The 23,614-nt window shown below is 34.0% G+C and overlaps 3 protein-coding genes across 3 annotated transcripts; 1 reads left to right on the top strand and 2 right to left on the bottom strand.

Annotated features, from left to right (window-relative positions):
- Nucleotides 1-705: 705 nt before the first annotated feature.
- Nucleotides 706-2,613, bottom strand: TFT3 (14-3-3 protein homologue). Its single transcript, NM_001247748.2, is given in 4 exon segments — nt 706-961; nt 1,051-1,167; nt 1,309-1,431; nt 2,013-2,613. Coding segments are annotated over 4 exon segments (780 nt in total). The 5' UTR covers nt 2,499-2,613; the 3' UTR covers nt 706-907.
- A 3,246-nt stretch (nt 2,614-5,859) lies between these two features.
- LOC101262107 (serine/threonine-protein kinase SAPK2) lies at nt 5,860-9,947 on the top strand. Its single transcript, XM_004237888.5, has 9 exons — nt 5,860-6,380; nt 6,479-6,553; nt 7,201-7,302; nt 8,419-8,472; nt 8,556-8,648; nt 8,734-8,826; nt 8,916-9,020; nt 9,177-9,275; nt 9,501-9,947. Exons 1-9 carry the CDS (start codon nt 6,258-6,260, stop codon nt 9,765-9,767), a joined length of 1,011 nt encoding a protein of 336 aa, XP_004237936.1. The 5' UTR covers nt 5,860-6,257; the 3' UTR covers nt 9,768-9,947.
- Nucleotides 9,948-10,269: 322 nt separating this feature from the next.
- Nucleotides 10,270-21,848, bottom strand: LOC101261810 (lysine-specific demethylase JMJ21). The gene is made up of 16 exons (XM_004237887.5): nt 21,181-21,848; nt 19,744-19,854; nt 19,585-19,640; nt 19,353-19,495; nt 18,039-18,236; nt 17,761-17,960; nt 16,923-17,022; nt 16,271-16,816; nt 15,164-15,286; nt 14,796-14,876; nt 14,382-14,710; nt 14,019-14,273; nt 12,555-12,621; nt 12,179-12,392; nt 11,107-11,269; nt 10,270-10,532 (listed from the first exon to the last, which is right to left on the bottom strand). The coding sequence occupies exons 1-16, from the start codon at nt 21,330-21,332 to the stop codon at nt 10,394-10,396; spliced, it is 2,877 nt and encodes a 958-aa protein (XP_004237935.2). The 5' UTR covers nt 21,333-21,848; the 3' UTR covers nt 10,270-10,393.
- Nucleotides 21,849-23,614: the final 1,766 nt, after the last annotated feature.

Here is a 23,614-nt window from a genome sequence, read left to right as displayed (position 1 = left end):
TCCGACTCATATCAGCTGCCTATCAGAATGTTGTGTACAAAATGTCTGCTTTTTAACTCTCATTGTGACATAAATTTATTTCCAATTCATTTATTGATAATATACTACTACTTTTTTTAATTAATGATTTTGTTTGTTGTTGTATATGAGTAGATGTGTATATTTTATGGCACCAAAAACAGTAACAGAGAAAATGATCCATTCCTAACTCAGGAGTTGGGACTAATATAATTCTGCATGTAAGATAAAACTTAATCATATGACATATACTCTATAGGCTCTGTTTTGATTGATTAAAAACTCTTCTTCTTCAAAAACATGTTCGGTCGAAATATATTATGAAGTTTGTTTCATATTTTTCACTCCTACTATTCACAAAAATTCGAAAACAGCCTCCAATTTATGGATATGGCCAAACAACTCCAATAGCCATAAGATTTACAAAATAATAGTTGTGAATTCTCTTGATATATTTGAATAAACAGTGAGAAGCTCGAATGAAGTTGATTTCACTGCAAACTACTTGTTAAAAAGGATGATAAGACAAAAATAAAGCTTTATTATTTCCAAAAACAGATTGTTGCGTTTCACTTCTGTTGTATTTGATATGTGAAGTACACAATAACAATTCAAAAGCTTTAGTTACACCACTAAGAGAACCTCTTAATGGAAAACATCAAGATGGAAACCACATTGAAAACAAAAGAAACCTCTTTAACCTCAAGAACCACAGAAAATTAAAGATGGAACTTTTAAAACATTAATATAAAAGTTGTTTGTAGCCAATAAGAAGAGAACCTCTTAATGGAAAATCATAATACTAGCAAGGAAATTATGATAATCAGCTTCTCCCAACAAAAACAACTAGGGGAGAAGTGAAAAGCAAATTAGAAGGTTTCAATTCCCCTCAATTTTTTTCTTCAGGTTTGGGATCTTCCTTGATTTCATCAGCACCATCATCCTGCAAACCAAAAGTAGATCAGAATTATGAACAACATTAACACCGCAAACACCCCTTGTCAAGAAAACAAACATGATCATGATTATTACCTGCATATCGGAGGTCCAAAGAGTGAGATTGTCGCGAAGAAGTTGCATGATCAAAGTGCTATCCTTGTAAGACTCCTCTCCCAATGTGTCCAACTCAGCAATTGCTTCATCAAAGGCCTGTTTCATAGGAAGAACATGGTATCAAAAGGAAGACACTTTTTTCTGCAGCTGAGATGCATATGAGAGAACAAAAGGTGTCGACAAATCTAAGATAACCTGGAAGTTAAAAACATCTGATCGATATGGAGATTGCCTTACCTGTTTGGCAAGATTGCAAGCGCGGTCAGGAGAGTTCAAGATCTCATAATAAAACACAGAGAAGTTGAGAGCCAGTCCAAGTCGGATGGGATGTGTTGGGGCAAGTTCAGCAGATGCGATATCCTACAAGCATAGTAGAAAATGAGAAAAACTGAACATAAACAAAACAAGATTGTTCATACCATAACCAAGAAGTCATGGCTAATCATGCCACAACTTTCATACAACTCTTATATATAAGAATGACCTTCTAATTATATTGAAGGGATATAGCTACCAAGAGCCAGAAACATACATAAATTAATAACCCAAGTCTACATAGACTAGAAAATCCATGACCACATATCCCAGATAACATCAATTAACATATAGTGCGAGCAAAAAAAATATTAAGAGCTGAAATGTTATAAATATCCACACAAGTACACTGCAGTTGTGAATCAGCAAAAGGTCAACTAGTCATCACGGAGGAGCATTTCAATACATTATGTTGTTCCTTCGTTAATTAACCCCAAATATATATTTTTTTAAAAATATGATCTTGCCGGAAAAATATTATTATGGAAAAAGTTTCATAAATAGAAGATCTGCAGAGAATTATACAAATTAGGAGGCTCAAATCTGCAGCAAACAGATCCGTAAAATCTAATCAAATCGATAAAGAGATCAAACATTATCTCAATTAAGGAAATTAAAAAACAAACCTGAGCAGCTTTGTAGGCTGTGAGAGTACTCTCAGCGGCCTCCTTACGTTCAGCACCGGTCTTGAACTCAGCCAAATAACGGTGGTAATCTCCTTTCATTTTCAGGTAAAAAACCTTGGAATCACCAGATGTTGCTGAAGGAATAAGCTTAGAATCAAGCAATTTGAGAATGCCATCACAGATCTTAGATAGCTCATTCTCAATCTTAGATCTGTACTCGCGGATAGAGTTAACATGTTCCTCATTTCCTCTAGACTCTTCCTTTTGCTCGATCGATGAAATGATACGCCATGATGCCCTACGCGCTCCAATCACATTCTTATACGCGACGGAGAGAAGGTTTCTCTCCTCCACGGTTAGTTCTTCCGAGCCAAGGGAGTTGGAGACCTTCTCCATGAATTCCACCATCTCTTCATACCTCTCGGCCTGCTCCGCCAGCTTTGCCATGTACACGTTCTCCTCACGCGCCGTCGGTGCCACCGCCATGTTTAGATTTTTTTCCTTCTGTGTGCTCGGAAATAATTATTTTGAGATCTGAATGAAATGAGAGAGTTTTTCGATTTTCTGAATTGAATTTAAAATTGAGAGAAAGAGGGCTTTTTTTGAATTGAGAGGAGTAGAGAGATTTTAGGATTTCGTTTTTTCTTTTATTTCTAGAGTGAATCTAGACCGTTGATTATGTAAAGTGATTGACAGCAGGGATTTGAGCTGTATTTAAAGGCGTAAGTGGGGCTGATTTGGGCCCAGGTCAGTTGTTCTTGGGCCATAATTGGGCTTACATTGATTATCACGTCTGGCCCATTGTTTTTACCACCATTTGTAACATTTAGCTTTTGTTGCTTTTAACAACTTTTTTAAAAAACAAACAAAATTGTGTGTTGCTTTTAACTACACTTTGGCTATAAAATTTATTCATTTTTTTTTTTGAAAAAAAAATTCACATTATTTATAAATTCATGTTTGGTGATGAAATTCAATTTGAAAAATAATTTATATATTAATGTAATTCTATATATTACTACAAGAAATATAATAAAAAATAACTCAATTTTAACATCGACTTCATAAATAGATCTTTGTATGTTCCAAAAGTTATCCTAGAGATCTGATTCTAAAGTTTGAATTGAAAAAAAAAAAGAAAAAGAAAAAAGTAATAGATACTATTACTAACTTTCTAGAACAGTATTAGTGAAGTTTGAGACGAAATTCTAATTTATTCAGCGGGAATATTGAGGGCATGGAACAAAACTTTTGTTTCTAAGTGGTCAAGTTTGCCTACCCTCAATGTTATCAACATTTTCTCCATAAATATTTATTCATATTGAATATTTATATCCATGTGCCTCCAACTTTATTGGCTTAGAGCTATACAAAAAAAATAATCAAAGGGAATGAAGAAAGAGATGGGGAATGTTAGTGTCCCTAAAACGTGCCTATTCGTGCATAAAATTATGTTGACTTAAATACATAAATATTTTTCAATTTAACGATTTGTACAGATAAACGCTTAAACTATCAAAGATAGTTTTGAAAACCTCATTCAATATAAGAATTCATCTGTATTTTAATATATTATATTATATAATATTAGTTAAGTGAGAATCATATAGTATATAGGAAATTATGCTTTTCATATTTTAATATTAGAAGGAGAAAAAAAGTGGAGTGGGGTCAAATGGGAAGGTCCCCGCCATTATAGGCGAATGTAGCGGGTGATGGGCATGGACGGTGCGAGTTTGTTCGGTCCACTACATGTGGTTTTTATATTTTTATAAATTTTAATATGTATTGATATTGGAATAGATTGTCTATCTTTTATTATTATTTTTAAAATATTTATAATAAGAATATGAGATATTTTAGGTATAGATTTAAAACTTTTTAAAGTTTAAATTGTTTATCAATTTTTTTAATTATGTATCTAGAAGTCCAATCATACTTGATTGTCTAAATGAATTCGATCATTTATAGCAATTTTTGATACACTGCCAACCCTTTAAAAAAAAGGAAAGAAGAAGTATAAAGCTATAAATAAAGTGTACTTCCTAATTTAATCATTAGACAAGATGCCTAGGAAAGAATGAGGCTTGTTGCTTTTGAATGTACGACTCATATTGAGGATAGTCATATGAACTTAATCAAGACTCTCCAATTGGGGCGGAGCGATATGTAAGGTTCGTCCGAATCTTCTTTGATAAAAATTACGCCGTATATATAAGGAAATTTTTCTGTATTTATGTGAATAGATATATTTTGAACTCTCTCATTGACAAGGAAAATGAGATAGCGGCAGATTCCCTTGCAACTATGTCGGACGTCCACAATTTGAATCTCTTGCCTAACATTTGACTTTCTTACTTTTTTACGTTTTTATATGTATAAAACATGCTAAAAGTGTGATTTTAAATTCAAAAGAATTCAAGGGTCACATTTCTTGAAAAAAAAATTATTAGCTTATTTACACGTTTATACTTTTATTTTTCAAACTCCCTGAATAAAAATTCTAGTCAACCAGTCAATGTACGACACAAAATAATTGTATGCCTATCGTATTAGTATATGTTCAAATGTTCATTGAAAAAATTTCGGAAGTAGCAAAGATAATAGACGCTTTATAGCTACAGTTTAGATAATTATACTCAATAGGTAGTTATATTTGTTATGGAGGTTGCAACTTGTATATTTTGCTTGCCGGTTTGTATACTTAACTTGAAAATATACAAACATGATAAATATATACAAATGGAGATTGCGGTTTATACATTTTACTTTCACTGTTCGTTTGTATTTTTTGCTTGCGATTATACAAACAAGGTAAGTATGCATTAATTATGTATTTATACATTATTTTCTCAAAGCTCCATTTATATATTTCGCTTGCTAATAAACAAACAAGGGAAATTTATTATGAAATTTTCATACTCCGTATATAAATAACTAGGATAAACATATATAAATTATGGATTAATACGATCAGAGTCTGAATCATACAAATTCTGAATTTAAGCAATCAAGATATCGAATAAAAAAATTATGTGAAATTTTAGTTGAAGACTAAAAATAATCAAAACCATAATTATATTATATAATATACTTTAGATGTTTGTCATTTCGCGTAATTTTTCCTCGTTAGTTTCCTAATTCAAGCTGTCCATTATAATGGGCCTCCTCCATTTTTTTTGGTGATCTGACCCATATTTTAGAGGGTCTCATTTAGGTCCTAAATAGTAGCTCATCCGTTCCAATTATTATTGTTTACTTTAATTTTCAGTACATCTAACAAAAAAGTCATTTTTCATTTAATTCTTTAGTCTCAATTTTCCACATGAAAAAGTTGCGACTGTAATGAATTTAAACTAGCTTTCATATGTGGTTAACAATTTTAGCATTCTTTTACGTGAGTATATAATGATATGTATTGACATGTATATCATTTGTATGTCATGTATATTTCACTAGATATACAGTAATTCATATGGCATATAATTGACATATGCACAAGATAAATATAATATATAATGACATACATATGGTATTTAATAATTTTACCACTAGATCACCACCCAAAAAAACCCACAACCATCCATATAACTCACCTTATACAATTACTACTCAAACTATTATAACGGAAGGAAATAGCACAAGAAAATATATTAGAGAAATTTTCGATTAGTTCAAGATTGTTAAGTAGAATGAAAAGAAGATGAGAAAAAAAAATTAGAAAGGAAAATGATAAACTTTTTTCATTTTATTTGAGTCGATTACGAATGACTAGTTATCTAAAATTGTATTCCAGTTTGATCAAAGAGCCCACATTCAAAGGAGCAGGACCAACTTGTACAACTCTAATCAATTTGTCCAATCTAATCACAACTAGTGGCAACTTTTTCTGCAAATCTTACAGACGTGACCAGACTTTTCTTCTCCTTTTTTACATATAAAAATATGTAATCTGGACTAAGCTTTTGATTCCTATGGGTAAATTCTTATTGAAATTCACCAATTAAAGATAAAAAGTAAAAATTCTTCCAACCCACTTGAGCTAATTATTGACGACAATAGTTGAACAAACGTAGTACCTGCCAAGAATATGTGTCCAATAAACTCTCAGTTAGTAAACCTATGAATATTTTGAACCCCTTTTGCTTTTACTGTTGAAAATTGTCAATTCTGTAAGTCAATAACAGTAGTGGAGAAAAAAAGTTTGATTCTTTCTGAAGAATCTGAAACCCCTTTTGTTTCTTGATGATGGAGCGTTATGAGATAGTGAAGGAGTTGGGTTCTGGTAATTTTGGAGTAGCAAAGCTTGTTTGTGATAAGAACACTAAAGAACTCTTTGCTGTTAAGTTTATTGAAAGAGGCCAAAAGGTTTCACCTTTGATCAACTTAAATTTGATGTCTTTAATCCATCTACGGTATTTTTAGTTGTATATTTATTTGTTTTGATGTTTTGAGGTTGTTTGTAGATAGATGAACATGTGCAAAGGGAAATTATGAATCATAGATCATTGAAACATCCAAATATAGTGAGGTTTAAAGAGGTATGCTCTGCTTTTTTCTGCTAGAAAGAATCTTCCTTTTTCTTTATTCTTATAATCTGCTTTGATACCTGTTGAGATTCTGGTTATTGCTGTCATTAGGCTTATAAGGAACTTTCATTAAGTTAAAGATTTCTTTTTTTGATATGGAGATAGCTTCACATAATGATATGATGAAAAATGTTAATGGGTTTAATTACTAGAACAGAAGATCTGGTTGGTAATGTAATGACAGTGACAAGATTTTTATTGTTATGTGCCAATTGTCCCTCATGGGATAAAAGAGAAATGAGAAATGCTAATGAGTGTATAGGCGAAATGGGCTTCCCACCTATCAGATTAGTCTTTTTGGTTGGCCTCTCCTGTTTGATCTATAACAACTGTGTTATGTTGTGATTTCTTTTTGAAGGACTCTGCTGCTCGCAATTAAATGCAATCTTCGGTATCTAATGTAATGGATTGAAATCTATCAACTATTCTGGACGATATCTGTAATTTGATGATTTGCATATTATATTTTGTGTTTGATGATAGCAATTTACAATTAGTGGGATTACAGTGGCTGACCAAAGTAGTAGCGAAATGGCTAACAGACTTGTCAATTTTGTTTATATTTTTTTTTTTTTCATGAATGGACTTGACACTTCCAGGTCTTGCTTACACCTACTCATCTAGCAATAGTAATGGAGTATGCTGCGGGAGGAGAGCTCTTTGCGAGGATCTGTAATGCTGGAAGATTTAATGAAGATGAGGTAAGAATGATACTTACACCAGATCCCGCAATTAGTCTTGGCTTAGAACAAACAAACTGTGTATTTTCATTTGATTTTATAACCTGTGCTTATGATAGAGAGATCTATGTTGCCTCTTTACTTGGTTGGGTTGGGTAATATGCCTTTTATACTCATGGTAAAGTAGAAGTCTACCATGACATTCATATGGTCCTTTGATGTGGGAAGTCCGCTGGGTAGTAGTCTACCAAGTCATGGGCTCTGTAGATGAGTGAAACTATACTCTTAATTGTGTGTTTCGATGATCCCACTAAGGCTTTCCACTCTCCCTGTCGGACCAGGGGTTTTATTCCTTTAAAGATTATCTTTTCCATTAGCCGAAGCTTCTGGGAAGGATAATCGATATTGGGATAGAACTAGAGACTATAACAAGATATTAGTTCTTGACCAATAATGAAGTAGCCTTTAACAGCTACAACACAATTGACCTTCGAACACACCTATTTATTGACTATTCTCACCTTCTACCGTTCAAGTTAGTCCGCCCCTCTCCTTTACTGGTGAGCTAGTTCTCGTTCGTTATTGATCGAATATGAGATCTCAATATATGATTATTTAAGGTTGGGGGGGGGGGGGGGGGAGTTTCACATAAGTTTCCCCATTCCCGAGTGACATAAGGGAAATGGGGTCTTGCACAATTTGGTTTGGACCCGGCCCGGACTTTTGGTGAGCAACCAAACCTCTATTCTATACCCGGGGAGTTACGTTAGCACTTAAGAATCTTTCTTTCGTAGGTGAATCTCGATTCTATTCCTAGCTAATCAAGAAAGGGTTGTCCTCCCTCTCAATCAATGTTGTTCTCCCTATTTCCTTCTTCCGGTGGTTGAGCGAGTCTGTTCTTCGTCCTTTTCAGATGTTAGTGCTTGGTTGTTGCCAAACAAACCCAGTTCCGGTGGACGGGGGCAATTTCCAAGAATGCCATCTTATAAGTTGAAAGCACAGAGTGATATGCAATGAGAAGTGTCCCTTTAAAAATGTTATCAGTTAACTATCTCCGTGTGTTTATGTCAGCTCTTCCGAGCAGACTCTTTTCTAGTTTAAATCATCTCAATGCGATTATGTTTATTTTTTACTCAGGCAAGGTTCTTCTTTCAACAACTGATATCTGGGGTTAGCTACTGCCATTTCATGGTACAACATCAATACTTGTCTTGCTGTGAACTTCGTTCTGTCCTCCTTTTGGGACTTAGTGTATCTTTGGTCTTCCGTTGCAGCAAATCTGTCATAGAGATCTCAAATTGGAAAACACGTTACTTGATGGAAGTGCTGCACCACGTGTCAAAATATGTGATTTTGGATACTCCAAGGTTACTGATCTTTTCTTGAGGTCTTATTGATTCTTACATCTATTCGAGATTTAAGTTCATATAAAATTGCTACATTTGTTTGCAGTCATCCGTCTTTCATTCTCAACCTAAGTCCACTGTGGGGACACCTGCTTATGTAGCACCAGAGGTCCTAACAAGGAAAGAATATGATGGAAAGGTGCTATATCTTTCTTCTTCCTTGCTGAAATTGTCATAATATTTGTCGTGTTCACTCATTTCTCCTCGTGTTAATTCTTGAAACTATAGCTTGCAGATGTTTGGTCCTGTGGAGTCACCTTATATGTAATGCTGGTTGGAGCTTATCCATTTCAAGATTCAAGTGATCCCAAAAACATTAAGAAGACTATTTCTGTGAGTGATGACAACATAATCAGATTTCTTGTAGATGAAAAAGAAGCCTGCTTTACTCTGAATTTAGTTTATCAGTTTGCTAGATTTATTGTTCATGCAAGTGTGAAGCATTGAAAAATTTACTGCAGCATTATGATTGGCTAGTTTCCATGACAGAAAATACTCACTGCTCGCTACTCAATTCCTGAGCAAATCCAAATTTCCCTTGAATGCCGCCATCTCATAACCAGGATTTTTGTAGCAGACCCTGAAAAGGTATGCTCTTCTGCTGATCATAGAATAGTTCCTGCGTCGTGTCCAAGTGAAAATATCATTATCAGTAATTATCTCATTTTCTCGATGTACATATATATATATTCTGCTTAGGTGCAAGGTTCATTCCCACCAAAGGCCTTACATAAACTTGCTTTCATGTTTCTTGTTTTATGTTATATTGCGAATGTGCCAAAACCATAAATGCATTTTGATTATCTTTTGCAGAGAATAACTATTCCAGAAATTAAAATGCATCCCTGGTTTTTAAAGAACTTACCAGTGGAACTGATGGAAGGAGGAAGTTACCAATGTGTCGATGTAAATAACCCATCCCAGAGCATGGAAGAAGTTTTGGCAATAATACAAGAGGCTAGAGTTCCTCTGCAGGTTGGAACACATTCTTTCGGGGGCAGTATGGAACTGGATGAACTGGATGAAGCTGATATTGAAGATGTAATCGAAACAAGTGCTGATTTTGCTGGTCTACTGTGATGTGTTACACAATGCTGTAATTACCATTAGGGTGAAAGAAGAGAACAATTGGCAAGTGCTGTAATATCCTGAGTAGACACTCAAGATCACCCAATGATTTGCTGATAGTTTTTTTTTCTTCATTTCGACTAAAAGGTGTTTACTACTTTTGAAATCTTCGCTTAGTGGAAATCTGGTCTTTAGAAACACATGCTTGTAACACAAGATAACAACAGTTTTGCTTAGATTCTGGAATTACATCCTTTTCACACCGTGTAGAACTAGTATTAGCAGTTTTCTACATTGGTGAATAAAATAAGAGGGATTGACAGAAGTTGCTATTAGCACCAAGTTCTCAGTATAGTTGCATAGATGAGCTGTTTTCGAAGGCAGGAACGATTGATGAGTTTAATAAGAGGTTGTAAGAACAACCATCAAGCCTAAACCCATGTACTCACTCCACAATATTGTTTCCAGATTATGGTAGATAATAAATTTGTGAAAGTTCTGAAGGAATGATCACTAGGAAAAAGGGGAAAAGATCAATAAATTACATCAAACAAATGTTATTGTACACGCGATTGGACTCTTATTCAATATTCATCTATAAAACTGAGAGACAAAAATTAAAAAGAACAAAAGAAAGTTCAACAGGAGCCTGTGTAACTATTAAGATCTCCCCATACAGCTTCCTCGACTTCTTCCCATGATTTAGCCATCTTTAGTTTCTTCCAAGTACTGAAAATTGCTCCCAGAACGTTTTCGTCATGCAAAATACAGTAGCACCTGTACAGATAAAAGTCATTCAAAGTGAGTTCAAACCACCACTCCATGTACGAATAAAGTGTGAGATAGAAACTTGATTAGATAATAGTGGATAGAAACAACGGTTGTAAAGAGTCAAGGAGGATGAGGTTCCAATCTGTTCTATCTTCATCCACAAAGCTCATGTTGGCCGCTAACACAGAACATCTGGACTCTAGTTCTAATAATTGACTAAAACCTCCACTGAATGATCTTAAGTTCAAACCTAGTGTATTCAGCACGTTAAACAGTAATGCAGCGTATCTAATGAATTTGAAAGTGATTTAGGGGTCAGATTGAGAATATGATATTGGTAGAGAATCAACAATTCGGGAAATGACAAATTATGCATGGATTTGGTGAAGGTCGAGGGTTATGGATTCTAAGGCACGAGTTTATATGTCATCAAAACACGTATTACTATCTTCATATGGTCGGATATTGTATAAGCTCTGGTAGTGCAATTAACTTTGAAGAAAAAAATGTCTCCAATTGTTTAATGAAAACCAATGACAACAATATAGAAGAAATATGACATGAGAACATATGTACTCACATGGCTCGGTAAGAAAGTCTCTGAAATCCATTGATTTTAGCTGATGCATTCACCTCTGTTTTAATAAATGGAAGTTGATAGCTATCCAGAAACTGCTTCAGTAAATGCGGATCTCCTCTAAAGATATCCAGGTGTATTGGGATTAAGTCAGCAATCGGGTCCCCTGAAAAAAATAACTGGTTACTAATCACAGAAACTCCAATGTTTGAAAAATAAAATGCAAGGAATCAGCATTTTACAACTTTCCGCATATGAGGTTTTTAGTGATGCAGGGATTAGGACCGGATTACTGTGCTAACTCGAGTGATCTACTTGAAGTTAAGTGATGGCGAGTGTAGTATTTTCACACAAGACTGCCAATTTAATATACACCAAAAAGCTTCTCTTGTCAAAAGTCAGACAAACCACCCAAAATAAGGTAAAACCTTTTTAAAAAAACAGACCCACTAAGTCCTTAAGATTTGTTGATTAGCACTCGCGTTTAAGTAAGCAAAGCTAATCTTCAAAATTTAAGGAGGGCAATATTCAACTGTACATTAGAATCGGTGTGCCAAACATACAAGAAAATAAAAGAAAATAGTTTTTTTTGAGAACTGGTAACATTAAAATAAAAGAAAATAGTTCACAAATTGTACTTAATAAGCAGTAAATTTGAAGTACCTACGATTATGACTCTGAAACTTCTCTTTTTTGTTCTTTTTGTTTATTTACTTATTTGTTTAAATAGGCAAAGCCTACCTGTTAAACTGGTGCCAAACTCTAAGATCCAATTCAGTTCCATATTAATTTCCATTTTCTTTTCTTTAGCTATTTCTTTTTGTGCTAAATAATCATTGACATCCATCTAATATGCACCATAAACTTAACCAGATTCATATGACATGAACAATAATAAAACAGTTCCATTCGTAGACATATCTTAACTTCTACAAATTATATATTATTTAGGGACAAGTAGTAGAAGACTAATACAGTTCATATAAGAACATGGTTCATCCATCAGGAAAAGAAATAAAAAACAACCAGCAGACCAAGCACAAAAAAGCAAGTTAATAGTTGCTCAATAACTCACCAACAGATAGACCACTGAAATCGAGTATATGAGTAGGTCTCCATGCACGTATAGGCTCACTCAAATTAGATCCATTTGCAGAAACATTGTCAATTGACTGGGGATCATCAGTAGTCCCTCCAGAGCGAGAAGCGAGGGAACACGGTTCCATGTGGATATTGTCATCCATCACATCAGAGTGTATCCAGGTACAAGATCTGACTCCCATGTCAACCTTAAATAGGAGACCATAAACAAGAATCAGAGAAATGCATTTTCATCAGAAAGTGAACATAAGTTCCATTGTCACTAGCAGGAAGGAAAAAGGATAAAAAAACTATGGAGTATCTAGCCAACTGAAGGAAGTCTAATCAACTTCATCTTTAAATATAAGAACCTTTTGGAGGTCATCAGGGATGTATTCCTTGACTTTCTCAATCAGCTCTCTAGGAATTGGATCGCCCCTACAGATTGAAACAGAAAAGTCTCAGATACAACTATGCAGTAGCAGCTCAAATCTACGGTGCTTGTGCCAGCATATGTAAATGCACAGGAAAAAACTCATGTATAAATAGAGCAGTACCCAACACATACACATTAACAGGCAAAAGAATTCTCTAAATAGATTTTGTTTTACTAAGGAACAAAGAACTTTTTGATGAGCTTAGCAAGAGAGTTGAACATTAATCCAGTAGAAAACAAGCAGTCCAAAATCCAACAAACAGATTAATAGGAAGTGTTTGACTAAATATAATTCTTTCCCAATTCTAAATAAGAACTGAATATATCATGTCCTTAATGTGGTGTATATTGGGAGTTAAGCTACGCTAATATGCCTCCTCTACCATCTTGGTTATGCAATATATAAGTAGTAAATTAGTCGTTAAGGATTTTATCTTCTCAAATCAAGAAATGACTTTACAAGGTACTTTCTTTGTCCAGATTTAGGTATCACACGGAATTTTAAATTGGTTCATCTTTATAAATTATCTCACCACTACTATTAAGGATGAGTTGAATCATATTATATGTTTGTGTGTACACGTGTGTGTGTGTATTATTAATAGAGTTGAAACTTACTATATTTCGATCAAAATCAGTCAAACAAGAAAGGAACTTTTTCGAGACTTTGAAGATTATCTGAAATAAAAGTGGATCTCAAGCTAAGGCTCTGGTCACAGAGTAACATATAGGCTGATCTGACACCAAATGAAGATACAACCAAGATTCCCCCCAAAAAATCATATAATTCCTGACATATAATTTACATTGATGTAATGCCAATCAACCCAAGAAATTCTCTAATGAGCCGTTTGGCTTGAAGACAAGTTATGTTGGTATTATTTCTTATTGACTCTTCGGCTTGTTGTATTAAATATTAACATGCATTGCAAAATTTCTAACAAAGAAGTTGTTTGTTTACAAAAATGCCTTTCACCTTATTTAGGTTTGAGGGACCTCAGGGGTAATTTTTGTCATTTTCAATGTTTAATCCTGGGATAACTATTTCCTGTACTATTTTTCCACCCTCTGGCAGGAATAACTTTTTTTTTTCTTTTCAAAATTGGGGTAGGGGTAGGGGTAGGGGAAGGGGAAGGGGATTACAGGGTGGGGATTAGAACCCTCACCAACAAGGTGAAAATTCAAATATTCAACCAACTGAGCTACTGAGATTCCCCCGCAGCAGGGATATCCCAGTACTAATTACTAATCCCAGGACCATCTATGCTTGTCCAGCATACCAAACGCCCCTTAAGACACATGGTCTCAAGCATCACAGTGGAGAACATTTGCTACATAATATTGAGACTTTAGAATGCTGCTTTATGATCAATAAAGTATTCTGTTGTTAAATGCTTACCATTTGGTCAAGCGGTCACAAACATCCTTCTTTTTTCTGTTCAGAGTTTTCAGGAATAAATTCCACTCTGAAGGGACACAAATCTTGTCCTTGTCATCCTCGAGATTCCCATTAGCAGTGGGTACTGCTTTCTGCTGGGTTTCCAATAACGTTAAATCATTCAAAGCTGGGCACGGCACAAGATGAAGGTTGCGCATTTGTTCTCCCAGGAACGAGGCCAAATTTAGAGTGTCTTCCCATGAGATGGAATCTCTTCTGCAAGCAAACACAAGCTAAATGAAAAAGAGGAGCAGTACATCAAGAAACAACAGCAAGTACTTCATATAAATGATACACGCAATTGTAGAAATCGATTTCACTAACATTTGAGCATATATTTTCCCTTTGCATCTCTGTGTTATAACATATGGCCATATTGTTGTGCCACTGCCAGTGCTTACTAGTTCGGCTAATGACATCCCGGCTTTTGTATAATCAAGCTGCCTTTTACTCCATAAGCCAAATGGATAATCAGCTTCCCCATGTTCCACAATGGGTCTAAAATTAGCAATCACCTCTGGAATTCCTTTGCCATCCCAACACTGAACCTTACACAAGCCATTTTCAATATAGAGAATCCCACTGGATAAAACATTAGGAATGTGATTCCTCAAAGGGGAGTTCATTTTCTGGAGTGAACTGTAAAACTCGAGCTACAAAAGATCAAACCAAACTGAATGAATAAAGTACAAAGAAATATATCAGCTGGAAAAATAACTGTCAGAAGGACAGATATACCTCAGTGCCCAAAGAATGAAGACAAACTTCTAATCCCTCTTCAACAAGTATTTTTATAACATTGTCCCCAACTAGATAAACCTGTACACAGGTATTACCACTTATTAGGTTAGTGATTACAAAACATCTTTGTAATAGAAAAATTGATCTTCCACCCTTTCTTAAGAATCTCAACTTTACCATTAACTCATTGAGATGAGAAAAACCTACTTGAGTAGTGATGAATAAAAACCTCAACGCTATCACAAAGGTAATGGTGTCAGGCGCCAAAAATAACTAATAGTTTCCTTCAACTTCAGTCATGATAAAAATGTGACACTAATGAAATAACCACATAAGTAGAAGATCAACTAAGCACAAAGACTTACCGGATTGCTGCCTGTTCCAACAGGAAGCCTCTCATCATCTGTAGGCAACGGCAACCCATGGAAGGTACAAATTTCTGTCGCGCGTGCATACCATCTATCAGCATTCAGCGCCAGACAGGCTCCCTAGCAGAAGTGAATCTAAGGTCATAAGCAATAACTGAAGCTTAAATTACACAAAAGGTGACCCGATGAGAGATGAACAATTAATCATCTAACACCTCATTATGCAGAACAATTATAACCTGCGACTACGTGTGATCAGCTGTGCAGATGAAAAAGGTCAAGGTTCTTGCCTTAGGCACATATAAATTCATAGGCCGTGATGTCTCATATGATGTAGATCAAGGATTTTGGTGCATTCTTCCATCCACCATGAGCTTGGAGGATTTGGAGGAAGCATGGCCTCAAGGTCTAAAGTATGCTCAAGTGGATATTTGAAGGAAGGGCGCCAAGCACCAAAGCAATTAGAAGGTCAAAAATATAGAAGCTGCAATTTTTACTACAGTGAAGACCCAATCATGAAGAAGGCAGCATCATGAAGGCTGCGATCGCGGGTCCCAGATCAATATCATGTCCTGTAAGTTATATTCTGCAATTGGCCAATTTCTGCAATTTCATCTGAATTCCGTTCTACCCTTATGTCAAGGGACTCATAGGTATTTATAATACTAAGAAAAGACCTAGTGTAAATAGTCCCTTCCTTTCCATTTTTAGGTAGCTAACTCTGAACATGAGATTTCTCTTTAGAGGTGATGGTTGTATGCCATGGTTGATCTGAACTTGCAATGGGTGTTTCCGAGTAAAAATTTCCCACTTGAAGTAGCTCATTAGTTTAGTTTTTTTTTGTTTGCATAATAGAGTGTTCATTTGTAACTGAATGTTCTAATAATTGCTTTCTAGTGGGCTCTATTCTAAATTCCTTATCGCTTTACTATAACTCTTGATATCCCTATCCCGCTCTACATCATATGATGGTTGATACAAATAACAGGATTTTCTTTTTCGTGAAATTAGAGCCATGAATTGAGACGAAAAGTTTGATTGATAAAAAATAAAAAGAGAAGAAAACACTAACCATAAACAAGCAGAGAAATGACATATAAATACCTTCCATATAAGGTCTCTAGTCTCTGGTTTTTCAACCCAGAGCTTTGATAACCACTCTCTCATTTCTCGCTGCCCTATGGAGTTGCTTGAGCTCCATAACGAAGTGTAGTGATCTTGCTCTTTATCCAAAAACATAGCTAGGAAATTTATGTCATAAGAAAATTCCAACTCTGTCGAATTTATGCCATCTTCTGAACTTCTAGGCTGGTCAACTCTAATCCTCTTATCTTTCCTTGACAGGTCAGAGTAGCTCAAACCACTTTCTAAGGACAACATATTTTTCTTGACATCCTCAATGCCGATGTCATCTAAAGCAAGAAGCCCAGCACGGACTACTCCTTTATGTCTATAACCAGGAGCCATATCCAGACACACAAATTCAAAGTTCTTGGAGTTCACAAAATTCTGTGTCACAGCAACAGTAGTCTCTAAATTTAGCACGCAATGCCACCATCCACTTGGAACAAATATTGTCTCCCCAGGCAGTTGAGTGCACTCTATTGGTTTGTCTTCCTCAGCAAGAAGAGGGTAGAAGTCCAGCCACCACTAGATGAACACGACAGAAAATAACACATGGTTCAAATAAATGAAGACCTATAACAATATTTGACAATATAGAAGCAAACTATTTGCATCTCCAAATCATTAATACCTGCAAAGATGATGGACTGTCAATATTGACATCACCATCTTCTTCATTTACATGCACTGTTACTCCTAATGGTACTCTTCCAGGGGGATATAATGCCCACCTGCAAAATAAATATGAATAAGGGCCTTTTTTTTTGTCTCCCAACAAGTATCACAATGGTGATTGATCACTTCTTTCAAACTACAGGAGAAGAAAAATTCTTGGACAGTGTAAAATGAGAATACACCAAAATATATCAAAAGCTCCTAATGATATTTATTACATGCTATAAAAAAAAATTCCTTCTTTCCTTTCCACCTTTGGTGGGAGGAGTCACAACTCAAGAAGTAGACAACCTAGCACCATGTCTTAACATTGTAGAACTTTGAGCAAACAACATCAATTTAGTTCTCTAAGCAAGACTCCCAGCAGCGAACCAGAATCTATGTTTTTCACCATCCACTTCTTTGGTGAGTTTCTTTTTAGCTCATTCCCGCTACTTATAGACCCAGAAGGGAAGAGAGAGCTTAAGAATGCATCGTTCAAAAGTATGTTTTCTAAATGAATTCTTATTTTGGTTGTTCTTTTGTATCTTTGACTTCTTTTCTTCAACAATCTGGCAGCTGTTTTCTGATCAACCCAACTATCTCCACCCAGAACTGAGCGAACCAGAAGTACTTCCATCGGTTTCTACCACAACTTCATTACCGATAAGGGAATTTATCAGCAGGCACTCAGGCAGTAATGAGGATGAGTTTGATCGGTCATATTATCAAACAAAGCATGCATCAAGTGAAGCATTCAGCAAGATCCTGAGACAAGATGACTGGCAAGTGATAGACTGGTTCTCATAACATACCTTTTACGGCCATATAGAAGTGTATTCCAAGCACTAGTTAGGGATGGATCAACATGCCAAGAGGCACCAGACCTCTCTGGTCCCATAATGAGCCATCTGAAGGAAGGTCGCTGGTCCATGTCCAGCACATCAAAGAAGTCCTCTTTGAACATATTTGGAACAGTGTACTCCTTCAACAACTCTGGTGCAGCTTCCCCAAACTGAGAGAAAGTAATTCAAATTAGAACATTCTATTGTCGGAGAACTGTACAGAGAGGGCAGCAGGATTGGAAAGGAACCTTCTCGTCAAAAATGTAAAGAGGATCCTCGTCATGCTGAACTTTCATATATGCCACATAGTCCTTCAGTTTCATCCTAATTTTGTGACGACTTCTTTGAGATAATTTAAATGCTGTATCTCCATAATTTTTTAAAAGCCCCTCCGTTGTCCATGTAGTCCTTGCAGGCCAAGTGTCGGCCAATCCACCAATTAAAACCTGTGATAGTGTAAGCAATAAGCTTGTTGAAGATCATAACGTATTCATTTTTTTGAAAAACATCATGACATATTCATATGACTGTCTATGAAGAAAATCATGCACATAAGCTATCAGCACATAAAAAAGGTCCAGACAGATTAAGCCCATTCATTTGCCCCTTTTTCAAGAATTACATATGAACGACATTGGTCAAATGCTAGAAATGCCAAGTAGACTTAAAGAGAAAGATCCAGTGTATATCAATCAATCAACTCACCCTCATATTCCTAAGCTAGTTGGCATCTAGCTATATAAATCCTCGGGATAAGTTGATGAACTCAATGTATATAAGAAAGAAAAGGAAGGGAAAGACAGCAAAAATAAAGGAGAAGAGAAAAAAATAACAAGAAGCAGCAGCAAGAATCGCCATATAATTTTCTTTTGATAAGTAAGAATCAGTAAGTGATTTGTTTTCTGGTACACATGTAAAACTAATAATTACAAGACAGTAGATTCTACCTTCATCTATTCAAGTCTCTGCTTTGACTTGGGAACAACTATTAAGTAACACTTGACATGTTAAAGTAGTTAAGTAGAAATGGGTCCAAAAGTTACATAAAACCTATGTTGCTCGGACTCTTTAAAATGTCAATGGGTGCGTGCGGATTCTACAAAAAAAATAGAGTATTTTTGGAGAATCCGACACGGATGCGGCATCAAAAGTGAAGAATAAAATTAGTGTATTTTTGGAGATTCCAACACGGGTGCGGCATTGAAAGTGAAGAATCTATGCAACTTAGCATAAAACTAACTTTGCAAGAACTTGAACATTTTAGTCAGTTTTCGAGTTCTGATACTAAGAGATAAGATAATAGAGTAACGGTGTCCTTTCAAGCAAAATAGACACAATTGTGGGGCGACATAGAGAAGAGAATATATGACGTAGTTTGAGAAAGGCAGTATATTCAAAGGGAAGGAGGAAAAATAACTTGAAATGAAGCACACTAAAACATAATTTATCACATATTTTATTTGACAAAAGATAGCAAATACAAAGACAATCTAACAAATTATCAACAATCTAACAACAACTCCATGTGCTTCAAAAGCATTTATAAGTTGCAAACAGCATACCGGTTTCTGTCCATCATACTTATCACGAAACTCATCTACAGAAAGGTTCTTTGCTCTTTCAACATTTCCGGAATCATAATAAAATCCATTCAATGATGTATGACACCGGTATAATCTACGATAAAGGAATAAAGAGTTGAATCCTGCAAAGTTAAGCTTCCATTAGCATATCATGTACAGTAGCATTGCGGAGTTGAAGAATATCCAACAAACCAATAACAATATATATTACCATTGAAGTATAGCGGTTTCTGGCAGGATTCCTTATTTTCGAAAGTCACATTCAATCTACATCAACAGGTAAAATACAATGAATTGACTGACAGAGAACTTGAATCTAGTCAATGAAGGATAACTTCATTGCAGAAGAAAATACTATGAATAACCATACTGATCCAGGGCTGTTCTTTTCCAAGAGCCTTTATACTGAAGTTGACGATCAGCAATATCAATGCATAAGCTCATCCATAGGGGCTCCTCGTTGCATAATATATACATCACACTGCAAAACAGTAAGTATTTGAAGAAGGTATCGGAAAAAGTCACTGAGTTTTCCGTTAAGCTTACTCAGGAAAATGGAAGGCACTGACAGAACTTCAAATAAGGAGCTGTATCTCAGGAAATCATATCCAATCAATAAGCTCGGCCTATTGACTCTAAGAGTGATTAACAGGTATAGGTGGCACAACCATTAGAAGTAGTAACTTCGTCATTATCATCTGTAGCTTTGTTAAGCAGATAATCTAAGTACTAAATCATATTTCTACAAACATGCTTACAAGTAAATCCCTGGAAATTTGATCACACAATATGAAATAAGCAAACTATCTGCATCAACCCGTCCACAGACCAATGATAACCGAAAATGAGAAGACAGAAACAGCGTAATCAGTCATCTATCATCTATAATTTAAAATTTGAAAATTTCCTACGTTCATTACTAGCAATCCCTATTGAACAGATTTTCTGCTTGAAAAAGAAATACGCACACACAAACACATCGAGAAGCCTAAGCTGCATGAAAACAACACAAAATGCACATTCTACTATATTGTAGAAATCAAATAAATATGGGAAAATGCACAAGTACCCCCTCAACCTGTGCCGAAATCCCAGAGACACACTTATACTATACTAAGGTCCTATCACCCCCCCTGAACTTATTTAATAAGTAATTTTCTACCCCTTTTTAGCCTACGCGGCACTAGTTTGAAAAAAAAAGTCAACCATCGTTGAGCACACAAGATAGTGCCACGTAGGCTAAAAAGGGGTAAAAAATTATTAATAAAATAAGTTCAGGGGGTTAATAGGAAGGACCTTAGTATACTATAAGTGTGTCTCTGAAAATTTGGGCATAGGTTGAAGGGGTATTTGGGCATTATCCCAATAAATATTAAACACACCTATGTAAGAACAAGGAAAAAATACCTGTTCTTTTGTCAGCTACTAGTTAATTTAGCAAGTCTCTAATGCTATAACCAAAATTCTCTCCTAAACTAATTTAGTATGCAAAAAAGAAATGCATCAGGCGCACACAAGATCAACATCCCACTAATTCAGAGGAATCAAATAAAAACTAAACAAAAAGCAATACTTCAGAAGAAGCAACAAATCATGCAATTGAATGAATAAAAGCTTAGCTAAATTCAAAATTAACACTCATCCCTATCAACATATAATTAGCAGAAATTGAGCTCCAATCCAAATAACTTATTGAGCAACCTTATATTTACAACTATATTACAAATTGCACATTCAAAAACATAAAAAGAAAAATACACAAGACTAAGTTTTTGGCAACAAGTATCAGTTGGAGAATTGAAAGAACCTGCTAACACAGGAAAGTCGAGCGACATCGCGAGGAGTGAGATAAGTCAGTATAGAGCAGAGGATTTCGTCAGGAAGAATGCGGAGGTCTCCGAGAGCCGCCGGCCTCCGATCAATTTGGTCAATTTCCATCGGGGATGACTCTGGTCGCATTTGCAATTGGGGATTTTTCTTCTACTTAGATTTTCCAGTATTCGATACGATAGTTTGTTAAATCTGCCGCGTAAAACTTAAGCAACAAGCCGAGCGCGTTAGATTATTCCTTTCTTCTTTTTGCTAACTTTTTCGATTTCTTATGCGTGGCAAAAACGTGTCACATTCAACAAAATTGTTGTGTTATCCAATTTTAGTAATTAGAAAATTTTACATGCTTAATATAAAAAAAATTTAAAAAAATCTGTCTTGAGTTTCTGTAACGGCAAGAATTCAAACCTATCAAGCTTTAGAACAAGATTTGGCAGAATGAAATAAATATAGTACGAATTTAGTGTATTGATAATATGTTATTATTTTTATTTAAGGACATAAGTACATAACAAATTAAAATATATTTGGTAATTTAAAAGTTTCTTACATTTTTTTTCAATGTATATAATTCATTAAATTCTCATATATATATATATATATATATATATATATATATATATATATATATATATATATATATATTCTCATGTTACGAAGACACCAACATATATATATGTATATGTTTTCTCTTTTAGCTTATGCATTTTACGTGTTTTACGTCCTTTGAATTGAATATATTATTTTATTTCTAAGAAAATTGTATCTAGAAAGATATAATTGTTGTAAATTTTTTTAAAAATACTTATTATATAATTATAAAGTAATATTATTGCTTTATTTTTTGACTAGTTTCAAATTTTAGAAAAACATATGCTATAAGGCATCAATGGATGACATGTGTTAATTTAATTTTAAATATATATATTTTTTTCATTTTATATATTTTTTTATTATTTTATTTTTGTATTTTTCTCTCTATTACTTTTTGACTTTTTTTTTTACTTTAATTTTGAATTCACATTAAATTTCACTTCACCTCTCACTTCAACGTTTAAGCTAACCTCCTCCTATTTCTTTTCTTTTTTCTTCTTCTTCACTAACAAAAAATTAGAAATGATAATCTTGAAACTTGTAAGAACTAATGAATTCACCAAAATTTGAAAGAAGCTTGATTGAAATTCAGATAAAAATAAAATGATACATCCTGATCATCTTAAAATTTAATGGATATATTAAATAGTTCACAATGTAAAAATATATCTAGATAAAGTTTTAAAAGTGAAGAGAGTTAAACTAATAGTTATAAAAGAAAGAGGGTAGAGTTATGCTAAAAATGGTGACATTAAAAATGAGGAATTTCAACAGAGAAGGCAATGAATTTTTGAAGAATAAAAAGAGAAAGTAATAAGAAAAAGAAAGTTAAAATAATTTTTTAAAATATAAGAAATATATTTTATAATAAAATACTCATAAAAATAAAATCATATTTATCATTTTAGGTTGTTCACTATCTTTAAGAGAATGCATACACTCTGAACAAAAAATGATGTAATAATATACATTATTTAAGAGAGTAATAGAATATTTTATATTTAAAAATGTTTGTAAAAAATTTGAGACAACTTCTTATATTACTTTTTTTTTTTTTTATCGATTGTATAGCTTAAACAATTATTATATTTGACATATACATATATATACAATAAGTTTAAAAGGTGATTAATTATTACCCCTCTACTTAAAAATAACTTTTAAAAGGTGATTAATTATCACCCCTCTATTTAAAATAACTTTAAGCATATATTAGTATGTTATTTCTCGAATAATAAGAAAATAAATAATTTTAATTTTTCAGAATTTAATTTGTTGAGAAAACATGTGATGTTATTGTTGTACTTGTAGATGGTACATACAGATATTTATTCCGTGTGTTTGGCAGTATGGGCAAGTTGTTTCATATGTTTATATAAATTTGGATATATCTGAATGTTTTTTTTTTCCGTTAATTTTTATTTGTCTATTTTAAATGTTTATGAAGAAACAATGATTAATATGAGTGTTTTATTATAATTTTCATATTAATTGATATATAATTTTAACTTTAACTTTTAAGAATGATCTGAAAAATAAGTTATTAATATCGAGAGAAAAATATAAAATATAATTATTATTTTTAATATACAAGATTCAAATAATATAAGTTTAATTGAGAATTTGCATATGAAATTTTTAATTTTTTAAAATAAAATTTACATATTTATAAACTATGTTAAAACTATTCTAAGTCATAATAATTGATAATTTCAAATATTCTTAAAATATATAATAATAATAAAAAAATTTGTTTGAATCTCAAAATTTCAAAAGCGTGATATGAATTGGAAGAGGAAGGGAGTATTATTTTTGAC

This window comes from Solanum lycopersicum, chromosome 4 (assembly GCF_036512215.1).
Source record: "Solanum lycopersicum chromosome 4, SLM_r2.1".
In the NCBI taxonomy this organism is placed as follows: domain Eukaryota; kingdom Viridiplantae; phylum Streptophyta; class Magnoliopsida; order Solanales; family Solanaceae; genus Solanum; species Solanum lycopersicum.
Note: the sequence above shows the minus strand (reverse complement) of the source record. Positions and strands in the feature narration are given on the sequence as shown.